Here is a 17,583-nt window from a genome sequence, read left to right on the forward strand (position 1 = left end):
AGCGAGCAGCCTATCCTTTAAGGCGCGAGCCGTCTGAGGCCGTAACCTGGTCCAAGCAACCTGTTATCTCTATTCAATAAGGGCGTCGATTTCTCTCATGAATGACGTGCTCGTTTTCTGCTTTTTCCTTCCAGCCTCGTTGAGGCATATCATTTTACCCTCGTCATTTTCTCAAACATAGAAATAAGTCATAAGTATAGGAATTATCAAGTCCACCTTTTTCAGTCATGAAGCAAATATTGTGAAGAATGCGTCAGGCTAAGACATTCGACAAACCTGAAGATGATTTTCGATAGGCATTTATCTGTTGAAATGTAGTTGATCTATTTTTTCAAAACATCAAGACTTTAAATCAAGATTAGAATTAAACTAGGTAAAGCAAATGTTATCCCGAAATTTGACAGTGATTCAATTATGCGCAGCTCATCATGCCGTAGAGGGTCAAAATTGCTTTAATCCTACAAAGGCATAATTAACATTAATTAGGTATGCAATCTCATCTGATGGCTTCATTTTGAATAGCTTCTTTGTTCATTCCGGCAGGGCCGGATTTACGTTTTTGGCGCCCTGTGCCGAAATTTTCGAGGCGCCCCCCTCGCACGTCCCCCCCGCACGTCCGTCCCCTCGCACGTCCCCCCCCTCGCACGTACCCTTCCTCCAACCCGCGCATTTCCCAATCCGACGGTCTTCTTCGGTTACAACATGCTAATTCTAATTAAATCCGAACTTACCTAATTACTCAATGTTGGTGCCTCAAAAGATGCTGTAGGGGCAGTAATATTGCAAAATAACATTCTAATCGCATATGCATCTGCAACACTAACACAAGCTCAAAGTAAAGCAGGACAAATTGAAAAAGAATGCTTACGTATTTTATTTCGTTGTACAAAGTTTCATGACTAATTGTTTATGTCGAAAGTTACTGTAGAAACAAACCATAAGCCATTAATTACATTGTTTAATGAAGAATTATCTCGAAGAACCAAATTAAAATTCAACTAACAGAAGGAACAAAGTTCAAGACCCTAATTGAATTATTAAAAAAGAAAGAACTGAAATTTTACACATTCCAATATCTCCAAGAGAAAGTAAATACAAAAATCATCAAGGGTTTACTAATGAATTTTGCCGCTTGATCCCTTTTGGCGAAATTCATGTATTTCTAAAATAAACGAACGTAGGTTATTGGATTTGACGTTACAAAATGGCTTCACCCTCCCGTCATTTGTACTTTTAAATTATTGCGACAATGTTTTTTGAACTTTTAGGAGCATTTTTGGGGTGTTTGGAGGGTCCAAAAATTCTGGGGGAAATTCATGAAGCTCGGTGAGATGCATCTCATTAGAAAATGAATTAAATAAATAGGTGAAACAGACCCATTGTTAAGGTTATCGCTGGGTGTATATGTAAAAGCCCTCCGTCAACCCTCCTTGTTTTTCCTAATTGGTGTTGCACTCTCTCGGGTGAGCCTAGAATTCTTTATGAACGTCAGCAGTTGGCGGTAAAGGTTGCCGAAATCAGCTACTGAAGGTTGGTTAACTAAACACGACCATTAATAGTCAAAGGTATTTTTTTTTTCGAGTTATGTTGTTTATAACTCCAAAGAGGAAGGTTGCAGGCGATGATTTCTTCACTTCCAATTTCTTTCCCTTAATTCTCGTACGTTCGGTTATTTTTTAAAAGTTCATGTTCATAATTGTGGACAACATAACCAAATGACGTCAACACTTTCCCGCGCGAACCTAACCTCACATTTTTAGTATCATGGTTTTTCTGAGAAGTCAGAAAAGATTGTTGTTATTGAATAGAAGTTCGTGATGAGTTCTAAGTTCGCTTTAAAATGTAAAAGATCACGAATCGACTCAGTTTCAGAGATAAACAAATCAACGATTTGTTGAGTTTGCTGGATGAACCGGACTTAGATGGTAAAAGCATGGCGTAGACCGAAGTCTAACTTCATAGGTAGGAACACGAAGGTTTTAATATAAAATCCGTGAGGTGCCTCTAGCTCATAGTTACTTGATTTTAAATGACTCGGTAGTAGGCGTCTAGGGAAACAGCATAGGTCAGAGCTTGTGTCTATTAAAAATATGTTGTTGCATATATTGCAAATATCTTTGTCTTTGATGTGTGGCAGCCAACATCCGCCACTATTGGCTGCCATTGTCGTTTGTTAAGAATTTGCACGGTTGTTGACATTTGCGGGCTTCTCTCCCGAATTTTTCATGGTAGAAGCAAAATTTGCGCGGTTTGGGTAAGCTATAGCGCGAGCGAGATTTGGGGCGGGAACAGCTTTTCCTTCTGTCGATGTTTCTCTCCAGATTTTTGACCTTGACATCCACTAGATCAACTTTGTGGGTAAGGGATGTTAGCATTTCATTGATGTTAGCAAGTGGATTTGGTTTGCTAATTTGCTGAACCGTGGGAGAATTGATTGGAGCTGTTGTGGAGGTTGAATGCACAGAATGAGGGATGGTTTCCGCGATCCGATCTGCCACATCGGCTATCTCGGTTAGAGTGTTATTGCTAGGCTGGGCTCGCAGAATGTATTGTACGTAAGCGGGTAGTCGACTTAGCCATAGTGGTTTCAGGATATTGTCAGTAATCAGCGCGCTGCCTGCTACAGTTTTGAGTCGCCGTAGGAATTGGGATGGTTTTAAGTCTCCAATTTCTTCTCCTTCGATTACTTTCTTGAGGCGTGGATTTTCGTCGAGTGAAAAGCGATTAATTATCTCCTTTTTCAGAGTTGTGTAGGGAATATTCAAACTCGGTCCAGCTCGAATTAAGTCGTTTATTTCGACTAGCCATTCACCTTCGCTTTGACTGATTACGGTGTGGTACTTGTCAATTTCGGCTGTAATACCGAAATTGGCAAAAATGGTTTCGATTTGGATGAACCATAAGTCGGGCATTTCGGGGCGGAATGAAGGTAACTTGATTCTCCACTTCATCATGGCTCGCTTGATGTCGGAGTTGAAGTGACTTGGTTGTTCTTCCAGCTTTTGTTGAGCGTCCTTGATAAACTCACATTCTTGACGGAGGAGAGTCAAATTTTCCTCAATTGATTTACAACGGACAGCGAATTGTAATTGTTTAAGTTGAGTATCTGCCGCATATTGTTTTAGCTTGGCCGGATCTCTCATATCTATATCGCTCAAGCTGAAAAGGCTCATGATTGATTCCAGATTACGTGAATGAAAAATGGCCCAGAGACAGTGACTTTGATATAACTTTATGAGCCCAATCGAAGCGTATGTTCGACATTGAATGTCACGAATATGAGTGCTCAAGAAATGTGGTGGCCAGTGTGAGAAAGGCCGTTTTAGAGATGATGAGAAGCTTGATGGCTGGACTGACACGAGAGGGAAAGAGGGGGGGAGAGGGAGAGAGAGAGAGAGAGAGAGCAGGAGCTGTGTGGCGTCATACGGCTGGAACTTGCTGATTTAACCATTTTTGGTTAAAATAAAGTAATTTCAATATTTCAATTTAGATTTTGTAACGAAAAGTTTCTACTTTAACCACCCCGTGGTTATTTCAGCTTTCCATTATTGTAAAATGTGCAATTGAAACATTGCAGTCCCTTTTTTTAACAATTGAATTGATTTATGAGCAATTTATTTTTTCCATGTACTTACCGGACAAAGTCCATAGATTTTTACTCCATTTAGAATTGTCTACCGAAGTTTGTTGTCTATGCAAAACACATAGTTTCCTTTTCTCGGCAGCTTAATTGATATTAGCTATCGAGGTGGTAAAATGGTGCAGCTAAGTAGTGGTTAGTACCGATCAGTAAAGCGCTTTCTTCGCCGAGCGAAATTATCCGCGCACGGTACGATTAAGTACGAATGGAAGCTGGTAGTCAACGAAAACCTATGAAAACGAAAAAAGAAGTCTCTGCTACGACGAAATACCTGATGCGAGGATAGGCGCCGCCCCTGGTTCCTCTGTGGAGATATGGTATCAAGCCCGACTGAGCTGCATCTGAGCGGAGGCAAAGATGTAATATCAAACATCTCAAACAACCGTACAAAGCCGACTGACGTAAAAAACTAGTGCAATAAATGAGGCAATTTAAAACGCAAGGTTAGCTCACTAATGCTCAACTGGTGCTTGGAGGGTAAGGCACAACTCCGCAGGCGGTCGAAAAATGAACCCTCGTTCAAAACTTCTCCTCAATAGCATCTCCCGACCAGGGGTCGAGAGGGTTCTTAAGAGCGAACGCCGATTTCCAGGATTTCATATGCATCGCCTCCTCGCTCGCGAGTTGAGAGGCCTTTTGTTTCGAATGCCCTCTCCGTTCGCAAACCCAAACCTTTTTGTCCGGCGCCCGCTCTTAGTTCTTGATACCTGAGGCATATCGCGGCGAAAGCAATACCCATCCCAGAACGCGATCGATTAGCCGTCTAATTCGATTGCCCTCAAAGAGGCGATGCCAATGACACTCGTATTCATATCCCATCTTGAGAGGCAAAAGAAGAACGCCAGTTTATTCCCTCCTTATTCCCTCTCATCACTCAGTGGTTGCCTGCTCGGGCGCGCCGCGGCCCGCTGGACTGCGAATCTTGCATACGGTCCATGTTGACCCATGGTTGACCGTTGAATCATCCTCCTTGTGCATCCCTCGGCTCCTTCGCTTCCTGCGGGCTGCACCAGGTCGCGTCTGAATGCACTACCAGCCGAGCACAGTTCGTTGACACGCTAGTAAGATGAGGGTGAAAACGACGAAACACCCGGACGGTTGATTTTTTCGTCTTGTCAAATTCTTGACACGTTTCGCTCGGTAACCGATCATTTCAGTTAATTGTCCACCTAAGCCGCGGCAATTTCTCCTTCTGAAATATTGTTATCACACGTTTCCATTAATTTTTCTTCACTACCCCCCCCCTCTTCTGGGTTTTGCTTGATTCTCCACCCCCTTCCCCCATTACCAATATTAAACGCATCAGGCTATGAAATATGATATTCATGTTCTTAAAATTGAATGCAACTAAATATGCAACTGCAATTCAAATACGTCAAAAACTTTCTTCAAATTTCCGTTCTTGCCGTGTATCAAAAAAAAAAAAAAAAAAGGGAATTGGGCATAAAATTTCATACCTCCAGCAATCATTATACCTCAAGTCAATTTCAGTACTTAAGCGCTTAGATTTAACTTTCCAGAATTTGTAATCGAAAACCATAAGTACAGTCTTTAAATTTAGGAGCTATAAAGGTTTTCAAGAAATTTTGGATAAACTAGACCACCTTTGGTGAAGAGACACTATTCCGGTGACAATGGGAGTGCACGATTTCTGAGTTAATGATTGGTTCCATAAACGCCAACCATTAGACGGTAAACTCCTTAACAGTAAATTCATTAAATCTCTATGAAAAATATGAAGGAAAAACTACGGAGACTTAATTTTCTGTTCATAACGACCACAGATACCTTGAACATAGCAACTTCGGGGTGATCTATCCTTCCCTCTTAATTCTCCAATTAATGACTGTGGTAAAGGACGTTTCCAAATTTTTTAATTAATTAACGTCACTTCTTCTCGATTTTATTTAGGTAAAAAGCATAGTAGTACAGAGAGTAGCATAGAGAGAGAGCAGCTATAGTGCGGTGGATGCCCAGCAGAGAGCAGCACCATACGGTGGGTAGTTTATCACTGACAAGGTGGTGGTAGTTGACAGGGGTGGGGATGGCGTAGGACTACTGATGCTGCAACAGTCACGCAGTGTAAATTGGTAAAGTGTAACTGAGTGACGTGAGTGAAGTTTGGAGAGAAAAAACAATTTCGGTAACGGTTTGGCCACTTGAAGCACAAGTCTTTGAAAACAAAGTGTTTCTAAATCTCATACTGATCACGTGATTATTTTTTCGCTGGACAAATATGGAGAATTCCAATTTGGCTCTTCGAAAAATTTCCCTTTCAACTTATTGGGCTCGATACTCTCTCCGTAGACAAGAAGCAAAATGGTCAAGAAGATCGCACAGTATGAGTTTGAAGAAAAGGAACTGCTCATTTTCAAATTATTATAGAATACAACACCACACGCACCACGTGAAATTACAGGAATACTTTACAACACCGAGATTTTCAAGCGATATAAAAGGATCAAATCAAAATCAGGAAGCTCAGTCTTCGGCAGATACCAAAAGAACCGTTCCCGTATGTAGGAAGAAATTGACGAATGTGTCTAAGTTCAAACGTGAACATTGGATTGAGCAGTCGAGAGAAAATCGACCTTTGTGGCAGTGGCCCTCCGCAGAAAACTTGGACATGAAGATTGAGCACAAATGCATTCAATCTAATTTAAGACACCGAGCAACCGCTCCAAAATTGCAGGAATACTTTACAACACAGAATTTTCAAATCACAACTGTCAAATCTTTGGCAAATACGCCAGAACAGAAACAGGATCTTTCGAGCTGTCGCACCACAGCGGAGTTTGAAATATATTCTCCGGTGTACTACACTGGCATTCAAAAACTTGTGCGTTTTAAACCAGCGTGATGTCGATCGGGTGCTTCGTTACGCGAAAAAGTGAAATTTTTATCATAAAACGGATGACAGTCAGGCACGGAATTGAGGTTCAAAGAAAATGCGTCACATTTTGAGTTCGACTTAATCTTGGAAATTGTACAATAATTGCGAATACTATTAAGTGTGTGTTGTTCCGTTAACAAATCAGTTGCGTTTGAGATTGGAGAGATTTTCATCAATGTGTACCTACACCAAAAACTGTTATACAAAAGTGCGTTGATATTTTATTACTCATCGTTCAAAAACCTCTCGGAAGGACATTTTTAATTTGCAGGCAAGAAATTGGCATTATTTGGGCTGTTGGACTGGCATCCAACGCCGTTGAGACTGTTGAAGTTTTAAAGAATTAGTAAAATGTAATTCAAAATTCTGCATTTAGGTATCATTACTTATATGTATTTTTAGTCATCACAGTGTGGTTACATGAGAACTTTAGTGATAAGCTCAAGCTCCTTCGCGTGTCCAGTTCTGATATTTATTGTATAAGTTCTTGTATAAATTGTTGTAAGAGTACGCCCGCACGCTATTAAAGCTTACGCTTTCTTTCATCACTACTCTTAGAGAGTAATTGTTCACACTGCAAAATTAACTCATAGCTCGATGTACCATTTTTTATATTAAATTTGTTGTATCCAGTACCCTTGAGCTTAGTATCATTCAATTCATCCCTACATATGTAATACTATTCGGAGCACTCAGCACCGCGGATTTCAGTCGGATGGTGGGTGCGCTGTGGATTTACGCTGACGTTAGAGTAGCAGCATAGCCGGGACTCAGCGCGCTTGTGGGTTTGCTGACAATCCGCGATGATTCGCACGGAAACCGAAGGGAAATTTCACGATGGAGTATTTAAAATTCTCCCTGTTGTATTTCCATTGATTTACAGTCAAACATTCAAACACGCGTATGCATATTACTGTCGAACTCCTTATGTTTGTGGTTACGACTCTTGGTCCAGCATTCTATGCTCAAAATCGGAAAGGATTAAATGGACCGGGAAGGGTTATCTATGATTATTTTTTAATGAGAATTCTAGTGGTAAGAAGAACAAAAAATACTTTGAAAACCAGGTGGGTAGGTATGTTCGATTACAAGTTCATACCGTTTACTTGAAGGAGTAAAAAATTAAAAAAAGTTTTGCGTTGGTATCTAAATTATGCTCGTCTACTATTCTTTATTCACGATGGTGAGTGACTGCAGTATTATGAAAATCGTGTATCATCTTGGACCACTTAACCTTGATGACAAGACTCACATCGCTCATTTTTGGAAAACAGTGACAATAACATATCCAAGTGAAGAAAGTCGATTACTTCATAGGTATATACCATTACCGTATAGGTATAGTACCATTCTATTGTGCATTGGTGTGGATCTTCCTTCAACAAGACAATATGAGTAGTTAAAGACACTTTGCGAAAAGCTGTTGCCCAAATAGACGAAGGCTACAAATCTGATAAAATTATCAAAAGATTAGAGGTTCTTGAAAAAAGTGAATGCTCGACACGGGGTCTGGATGCTTTCGTTACAACCAAAAGTATTTAAACATATATTATCCACGCACGTTTCATAATCGGCAGTTAATTAACCATCCGAAATTTTTATGGGTCCTAGTATTTGATGAAAGTTTCAGTGATAAATACTTCGATAATCGTAGCACGTTTATAACGCTTGTATAGGTAGTTACGATTATAATCCTGCCAAAAATAGAGTTACGTTTACGGATGCGATAACCATATCTTGTTTGGAAAATAAATTTTAGATTCTATCATGGACTATTTAACTCAGCATGATCCATTAACCACACAGGAATTCGCAATTCTAATGAAAGAATTCTGCATGCTCTTATCGAGGCAAGATGCCATATTGTTAAGAGAGGTTTCGCCATTTATAGAGCAGTTCAAAAGATCACCCCTGCTCAACGTCTTGCTAAACGGACCGTATACAGACAGTGCGTCTCACGCTGTAACCTGCCTGAAAAATCATTTGGCCAAACAAACAGAAGTTCCATCATCTTTTTTATCGAAATTTTTGTCATTATGTAATACAAGGCTTTTCCTAAGTCCGTCAAATCTCTCTCTGAATACGTTTGGGAAAGACATCAATTCCTATAAAGTTCAAGTAATACCATCGCAAACTTATCCTCCGTACAAACTGACATACCAAAGCACTCGAGAGCTCACGGCAAGATTGAATCGAAGTATTGAAGAGAATACACAACTGGCAACACGGAACCATGATATCCTACATTCTGTACATTCGCCGAATGAAGTGAAATTGAGATTTTCACCTCGTCTTTTAAATCACATAGTTACGTCGCTGGTGGATCTCTATCAAACTATAGGTGAAGCTAATCGCCGAAACGGATTTGAAATTGACCGATATATTCAAGAACGGTCGGTCTCTTGAAACAAATAATGTACTGTACTCTCAAAACGGAATAAACTTGAAAAACTCGGTTACGCACGGTGAATGTTTCAACATTATTTTCGAAGTTGTTCCTGCAAATAAATGCAATGTCATTGCCTTAAGTCGGACGAACAGAGGCATTGAGAATAGCTTACTTGTTATACAAATACTTAATATGCTAACAAATATGTAAGGATAAACACCCAAAATAAGAGACATCATATTTATTAAAAATCGGTGTTTATTCCTAAAAACGATACACCCATTTTCATCAATATGATACGCATTAATATCCTTTTCCGACAGTCTCCAAAAGTTAATGCCTACATTGGTGCCTTTGAATAATATGAATCCTCGTGTTGGTTACGCGTCCACCGCATCCATAAACGATACGAACCTCTTGAAAACAGTTTATGTTATTGAATGGGCATAAAGTATATTCTCAACTCCATGAAATACGAAATATCCGCACCAGAAATTTTTTTTTTATATTAAAAAAAATGAGTAGGTACGTGCCATTTATCAATTGATTGGGTAGGTCTTATTAGTTTGAACGCATTTACTGAGTGTAAGGCTAGCTTCGTTGCAGGAAAATATACTAAAGTTTGTTGTTGAGTTTCTTCACCTCAAAAAACGGCATCGAGAACGTTGTATAGTTTTTTTTTTCTTCTTCTTTTTTTGAGAGTTTGCGCACTCTAGGTATAGTTCATTGGCCTTAGTCGTGTAGACAAACAGCCACCGGATGCTTAGCCTATGGCGTCGATACGATCACCGTTTGTATAGTTTCCTGGAAAGCATTTAGTCCTCCTTGGCGTTAGTGAGTAGGTCGAAGGAAGCGCCGTCTGCTTTGAAGGGAACCAGACACGTTTGATATCTTCAATTATCGCCATTGGAAATCCAAGGATCCCAAAATCCTGGGTTTACGATAGTTTCCAAGTCTACCAGCTCTCCGTCGACTTTACGAGAAATTTTTGTAGACAAGTACTTCACGTATTTATCTCTTAATGAAGGGTCTTTATTCCTCGCGCGATATTGTAACGATAGTTCCACTGTGGTAGAATTGGTTATATGAAGTGTTTCAATAATAATCAATAAGTTATCAAGCGTAAACTTCAAAAAGCAAACAATTTCTTCCCTCTTGAAAGTACGACAAATTTCTTTAGAATTTTCTTCACTCAATATAGGCACATAAATCATGAATTTCGTGAGAGCGGTGGTTGGAATATCTATACCAATCGTAAAAAGTGACAAATCGTATTGGAGTGATTCAGCGACCTGCAAACAATTTTTAGAAATTATTCTTGAAAAGCCAGTTCTTTTAATCCAACTAAACTTAGGTATCGTTGAAACACAACGATGTGTTTTAGCATTAAAGAAGCCCTTCAAGCAGTTAATACAAATGCACTTCCGTCGGTCATTTGTTTTTAAATGAGCTTCCGTGACTACATTTAAAGTAATCGACACAGACATCGCAGATTAGCATTTTCACTCTATTTCGAAAAGTATTATTTCATTTCAAGTAAATCAAGTCAATGACAAATCGTCATTGATATATTTACCCTCCCGCCACGTCACTTTAAGAGAAACTTGGTCGAGAAAGCCAGTTTTTCTGTCAATAAAAACCGAATGATTACCTGTCTTGCAATAATAAAAGTCAAGATGCTTTACCAATTATTTAATTGTAGTCAAGAGCGTTGCGGCAAAATAATTCGGATTACGAAACCAAACGAGGTTTGCGACTTCATACGCTACAATACTCCGTCAATTGAATAGCTCCTTCTGTGAATCTCATCATGGCTAACCACGGGTAACCCACTCTGTTCATTTCTGTGATGTTGTTCCCAGCGTTAGCAATTGAACATATTCGTTTTGAAATTGATACATTGTTTTGGTGCAGCGGAGCAATATAAATTGTATCCGGTTCTTTCGGGTCCGTAAACGAGTTTAAATTCGGCCGACTCCACAATAAAATACCGCGACAAGTTAGAAAGCATGCGTGCTTAACAGTGCCCTTTGTCGCATAAGGAAATAGATTTTTCTCAAAAATGGCGCAACGTAAACTGTAAGATTTTAATTCCGCCCAATACGTATTACTGGCCCCCCCTACAAGCTGAATTCCTTGTGTTTTACATCGGTTTAGGTATTTTTCTGAAATATCATGTGAAATCATGGATCCCTGCGGCTCTACCGTAGGATCATACCACCATAAAGGAGGTACAGGGAGTTTGTAAGCCTCGTTGTCCCGTTTGATTCTATGATATAATCGCGGAAATTGTATCAGCTCGTCGTGCTGGTCTACGTGGGTATCGTCAAATTCTTCTCGCAAAGAAACATCGTACATAGGTGTTAGGACAGTTAATTCTGTTTCATTCTTCATCGTACGTAAATTATAATGTAATATACGAATTTATAAATATTAATGTTCTAGGTAACTTTGACTTGCTACCAAGAACTTGTATTCCAAATGAAATTGAACTGAAATATATCGTTGCATGCCTTGGAGCTCCAGAATTAACTCCTTTCCATAAAACGGGAAAGTATACCAAACTCCAAGGGTTACCTTTGTGTAAACTTCTAGCAAGGGGCTCAATATCATTAGATGCTGTCGTTAATGCTATTTTCTCATATGCGGCTCAAATTTCACACGCTGGGTTACGCAGACTCCACGCTTTCGCCCGCAACGATGTAGAGGTGATGACTGTAGAAGCGTTCACACTTGGGATGGCAGGATTTCCACAGAATGTGTGTAATGAAGATATAATGAGCGAAAACTGTTCTCTACCTACGTGAGATGTGCGAGAACCTAGCCATTTGTACGTTGTGCTTTCCGCTTGTTGCGTCACCTTTCAATAGGTTACAGTTCCCTGAACGACCCACACACGCTTCAAATTTGTCGGCCGTCTTTTGATTTCGTTAGTCGCTTCACTCACGGTTTTGTTGAACATTTGAGATACCTAAAAAGAAAACTATCACAGTTGTATCCAACGGTGCAAACCATCACTTACCCTACAATTGCTTGTATTTCCCGGAACAAGACGGCGTGGACGTCCAGTAAAAGGTTGGCGTGATGGAGTGGGGGGGGGGGGAGTTCAAACGGTGTAATGTACCCGATGATCTGTGGGAGGAATGATTCGGATGACGATTTGGAGTCGCAGAGCGCTCTGCTACGCTAAGGTAGCGGCTTGATGTATATATATATATGCGTCCTTTCTGAAACCGTCAACGATCAACGGATCTTTACTCCCCACAAATACTCTAACGTCGTGCATAAAATTTCAGTTTATTCTGGAAGACGTTCGTTGTATGATCCGATAACTCCGCAAATAAGTCACTGTGGTTAATGGAACGTCGCCTCTGAAATGATTGTTTATGATTCTCTGGCTAACGAATACTCCACATTTAGTGGGATTTTCAAATAAATCAGAGATAATAAATTATTGTTGTCATAATTAAACTTTGTTGTATATTATTTCATCGGTTAGCCGCGTTCACTTTATTCCGGTCGGGAGGTCTCGAATGTTCGTTTGTTCTAACATACATGTCCGAAGTTCTCATGAGCTTTGATGTTCCTAGACGTCTCATCAAACGTTCTTTACAGACGAGTTCATTCTACCAACGCCTTCGTTCAGTGAGTTCGCAGTTCCTTTCGTGAGACTATTGTTTTTGATAAGCTGTTTGTTCCACATACTAACTTATCTAACGATGACCGCGGTAGTATATCAACGAGGACAGTTAAAATAGTGTCGCATTCACACCAAACGGAAATAATATAAATAAACGAAAATCTTTCAGCCATTTTAAATAGCACTTCTCACCCCTCGCAAGATAATATTCAAAGTATAAATCAAGTCTCATATTTTCAAATAAATCGAGATTGTATTATCGAGAGGATCATGACAGGGTATCGGTCGTTCGGTCTTAAAATGAACATTCCATCAACATCACGTAAACTTCATGGTATAAATATCGCCCAAAAAGCAATACCGATATACCGAGGTGCTCCGATATATTGCGTTTTGCACCATAATCAACATGGCTATGTATTAATTGGCCTCAACGCTGATAAGCGACAATCCAAATTTTGGTGCGATTTCAAGGGGATATTGAACGTGCGTTATACATACGTCGAAACTAATCATATACCCAATATTGTAAAACGGATCCAACCAAAAATCCTTTACACAAATGATGCGAGTTTACTCGTGGACTTGTTTCCAACTCCTCCAAATTGCAAAGGATCCGAAGGTAAACCGAGTCAGCCACAGCGAGTAAAAAAAGACTCAACAAAAGGAGACGAAAAAGAATCAAAGTTGAATTTCGAACTTCGAATGTACGAAGGTTATCATCTTCTGGACCTACTTGAATCCATAGCCTTGGAAGAAGATCTACCGACGTTGTTTCACAATGTAAATCTTCATCCTCGCACCGCGGAAAGCAGCAATGTTAAGCCGAAAGAAACGATTCGAACCGCCCGAGAAAAAGAAAATAAAGAATAGATACCTTCACATTATATAAAATACACTCCGTTTATAATTGTAACTCTCCGGGTAAACAGTCAAAATACTGTGGTACTTATAATACCAAATACTATCATCCTTTTTATTAAGATGTAAAACGCCATTATTATCACCAAAATGGCATTTTACTGCGTCGTTTTCTTTCAGGAGCAATCGGAAAACGTTATTCCAAAATATTGCTGAAGAAATACGTTGCTCTTGATTTCGTTCCATTTCGATTATGCGCATTTTACACATGTGTCTTTCTAGAACCCACTTTAGGTCAATTGATCTACCTTTATTTTCCCATCCTGAGCGAACGAAAAAAACAAACTCTCGAGTATTGTCAAATCGGAAGTAGTTATTGATAACCAGACTAATGGAATTGTCATAATCTTTAATCGCGACTCGCAACATTTTAACTGTTCGGAATAACGATTGAAGGTTTGGATCCTCAAGCAATCTTATAAAATCCAGCACATAACCTTCCAAGTAAAGATGATCTGCATCCTCGAATAGTGAAAGTAAATGCAAGCGTCGTTGTTCCGTCGAAGAAGTCGAAAGCTCGTCGTGTTCACAAACCACTCTCAAGGTTTTGGCATTCATTTTATTCTCGAACCAAACATCCGATACATACTCGTCTGCGACCGTCACATTTTCATAGCTTGTACGCTGAAAATCAAACATGGTGTCAGTGTTGAAGAGGTGTTCATTATTATGTGCATTTTTTTGCACGTTCATATAATGACGATCCATCGGATTCACCGTCACTACCTTATCCGCGTAGCTGAAGCATATCCGTTTGAGGGATGATAGACGCAATTGCGCAATCGACTGAATATGTCCGTAAAGAGGTGCCTGAAAGAAAACAATCTCTTCTAAATTCGATAAACCGATTAAAGCGCGCCCTCCAGTCTTTTGACAACACGTTAAGAATAAACCGAGACTGCAGTATATCTTAAGACATTTTATTAATCTACAAAAATTCTCATCAAAATTTTCAGGGGGATTCTCTTTATTCGTCAACAAGACGATATGCTCTAAACCATCGGGCAAGCTAAAACTAAGTTTTTTCGTACTGCTTATCCGCGAGTCGATGAAGTTCAATTTCTTTAATCGCTGGAAATATCGTAAATCTATTGGTACCTCTCCGTGTCCGTTAAAGTCTAGAGTGAATTCTTCCACGTATTCAGAAAACTTAGGTAAATCGTGGAGATCGTTATCATCATCAATTAGCCAAACGAAACCGGTGCGTTTGGAAACGATTAAATCGTGAAATCCTGGCGCAACTTGAGCAAGATTATCGCGTGACTTTCGATCCGTGCAAAATTTCAAAACTAGTTCTTGGATATCGTACGACCATCGTCGTTCTTCCCTCTCGAACATCCTCGTACAAAAGAATAAAAGGAATCAAAAGAATATAGGCGTACAAGCATACACTTGCTTGCGCACAACTTTGAACTTTGCAGTGCTATTTATTCTCCTTTGAGGAACATCTTCGTCAGGAATTTAGTCCGATACTCCGAATGCTTATAAATAATCGAAACGGTGTAAATTAAGACCGTATAAATCTCCCAGCTGTTAAGAGAATAAGTGACACAACTCTTGCTTAATGAGAAGGAACAATGTTGACCGTCGAAAGTCAAATGTGAGTCAATAAAATAAGTCAGCGGGTACATTAGAGTATCAGTTTTGCTACACTCTTGTAGATCTTCATCTCCTCTTCCATTTTAAAAAGGAATTCAAGATTGGAAGGGTCTTCACCTTCATTTACATTTATGACATTCGCGAATCCACAACTTTATCCGATCCCCAATGTATGACGAAACTGAAACTTCCGATTTAAATTATGCGTCACAAAGCGGTTCACCTCTATTGCAAGAACATATCTACGATCGAAGTTCGACCACGGAAACGTCCCATGAGCGTAGGTCCGTTCCTTTACAAAACGATGACGATGAAAAAACCCGGGAATTGGAGGATAGTTTCTTGCGGGAATATAATCTTGAGCCGTTTAACGAACTTGATTTTATTTGTGGAAAATACCATACAGTTATTCACTCGCGCAGTAAAAATGCGCATTATGGGATATCGTCCCAGTCCAGACCGACTACCTTGACCATCGGAAATTTTGAACAGTATTTCGCGAAGAACGGTCACACGCTCGCTGTTGACATGACACGCTCGTATGCGTTCGTGTGTGCCTTAGACATAGATTGCATTGCTTGTAAAAAAAAAGGAGGTCTTCAGGTTGACAGTGACCTATGTGAAACACATCTTGATGAGAATACGGTAGACTGCATTCGTATCGATCTGATTACTACTTTGAAAGACCTCCTAATATACGCAAACGGACCTCATTGGAAAGGGGAAATCTCTGCAATTCTGTTCAAACGCCTGACGGGTGTTGAAAATTGTGGCTTTCATATTTACACAAACGTTCAATTATCCGTACCTCTTTTTGTGTACATTCGCTCGCTATTGATCACACAACTTCATTCCAAAGGCTCCCGCGCAATGATAGATTCTCCTGATTTAATGCCATTACCATTTTCGGCCAAAAAGCCCGGCCAACCTTACGTCTACTATTTACAGAGTGATGAAGCAAAGAACAAGATGAGCGTCGTAGAAAGTGGAAACTTTTTAGATATGTTTCATTACTGTCATCAACGAAAGTTAACGGAGCTCTATGACAATCGGACTGAAATTGCAATTATTCGGAGCTTATCGAGGATCAATCCACCACAATCGCTTCTTGTGAATTATTATTCGAAGTATATTATAAGGAAAGTTATGATGGTATTCCCGATACTACCAAGTCTTGAGAGGAAGAAAGGAGAAAATTCCCATGAGGAAAGCATGCTTGCACTCGACAAATATTTGAAACAATTATTAGCCGCTGGAAAAGAGCTGCCAGAAAGAAAGCAAGCATCCCGTCCCGAAGTTGCAGAAAAGAACACAGTTCCGCCATTGAAAAAAAAGAAATTAGATGACGAAACCGGCAACGTTCCATTTATGACACAGTTTATGAGTGCTCAGAAACGTGAATTGTTCAAATTTACAAGATTATTTAATAAAACACATAAAAACAATGGTCCTCAGGAGAATGAGCGGGAATCGAGCGATGGAGAATTCGTTTCTCTGAACCTGAATAATGAGAACCTTAACGAAACTGACGAAACAATTTTGAGACCAAATTTCGAGAATGATCCTTTCGATATGTTGGCATCCTTAGAAGTGCCCGGAGCAGCGTCGACAGCGCTCGACTCTAGAATTTTTAATGCGAATGAATTAAACGACTTCGTAAGTATCTCGGCAGAATATCAAGGTGGATTGCATCTGCAACATTATTTGGTTGCTCTTTGTAAATGTTTGGTAGGTGTAAATTTCCTCGATTTTAAACGATTTATCACTTCACTTTTCGTCGAACAAACGCGCGCGCGGGAACGCATCGTTGTTAAACGATTGTTGGACCGGTTTGCCAAACCTATCGTGGATTGTTACGACGTTTCTTACGAATCAATTTTACGGAGACTAGGACACAATTATACGTTTGGGTTTGATTTAAACGATACAGTTGAAAACAGACTAGAAAAGGTCACTCTTAATTATTTGCAATCTGAATTTCGAATACCTCTAAGAACGGCTTCAGATCTTCATACTTATATTTCAAAAGCATCAGGCAAAGCTCGTCAAGGTAAAGAAGCGTTGAGGCGTAAGATATTCGACGCTTACATTATGGCTTTATCGGAATTGCATATTTTATACTCCATGGGAAATGTTTGGTATATTTACACAGAGCAGGGGACATACGTGAAATGCGATATCAATATTAAATTACCATGGATTTCACAATTTGTCCCTTTAGAAATGATAAAGAAAAGGCTAGAGCCAAAAGCGGACACAATTTTTAAATTGCACAAATTATGGTCGCAAGCTAATTTTATGTTTCCCACAGACGTTGGGATTTTCAGCGCCATAACGGGTCTTTATTCGAGCAAAACGACTCTTATAAGGTTTCCCAAAAGGCGGAATTACGCATTGTGGCCACCCAATAAAAAAGAATACAAAATGTTTCCGACTCAGAATGACATCATTTTGCGATTCTTACACGAAGCTGAAAAGACATTCGAAAGTTTCTTCAATAA

General features: G+C 39.7%; 2 protein-coding genes across 2 annotated transcripts; one reads left to right on the plus strand and one right to left on the minus strand.

Annotated features, from left to right (window-relative positions):
- Positions 1–2,150: 2,150 nt before the first annotated feature.
- Positions 2,151–3,173, minus strand: LOC109035523 (uncharacterized). The gene has a single exon (XM_019049176.2). It carries the CDS (start codon positions 3,171–3,173, stop codon positions 2,151–2,153), a length of 1,023 nt encoding a protein of 340 aa, XP_018904721.2.
- An 11,064-nt stretch (positions 3,174–14,237) lies between these two features.
- Positions 14,238–17,417, plus strand: LOC140225073 (uncharacterized). The gene is made up of 2 exons (XM_072302567.1): positions 14,238–16,738; positions 17,394–17,417. The coding sequence occupies exons 1-2, from the start codon at positions 15,251–15,253 to the stop codon at positions 17,415–17,417; spliced, it is 1,512 nt and encodes a 503-aa protein (XP_072158668.1). The 5' UTR covers positions 14,238–15,250.
- Positions 17,418–17,583: the final 166 nt, after the last annotated feature.

The sequence above is a fragment of the Bemisia tabaci genome, chromosome 7, assembly GCF_918797505.1.
Source record: "Bemisia tabaci chromosome 7, PGI_BMITA_v3".
In the NCBI taxonomy this organism is placed as follows: domain Eukaryota; kingdom Metazoa; phylum Arthropoda; class Insecta; order Hemiptera; family Aleyrodidae; genus Bemisia; species Bemisia tabaci.

Coding starts and splice junctions, on each gene's coding strand:
- LOC140225073 (XM_072302567.1), top strand. CDS start 15,251: ATGTATGACGAAACTGAAACTTCCGATTTAAATTATGCGTCACAAAGC. Junction 16,739..17,393: donor CGAATGAATTAAACGACTTC/GTAAGTATCTCG, acceptor TGTTTCCCACAG/ACGTTGGGATTTTCAGCGCC.
- LOC109035523 (XM_019049176.2), bottom strand. CDS start 3,173: ATGAGCCTTTTCAGCTTGAGCGATATAGATATGAGAGATCCGGCCAAG.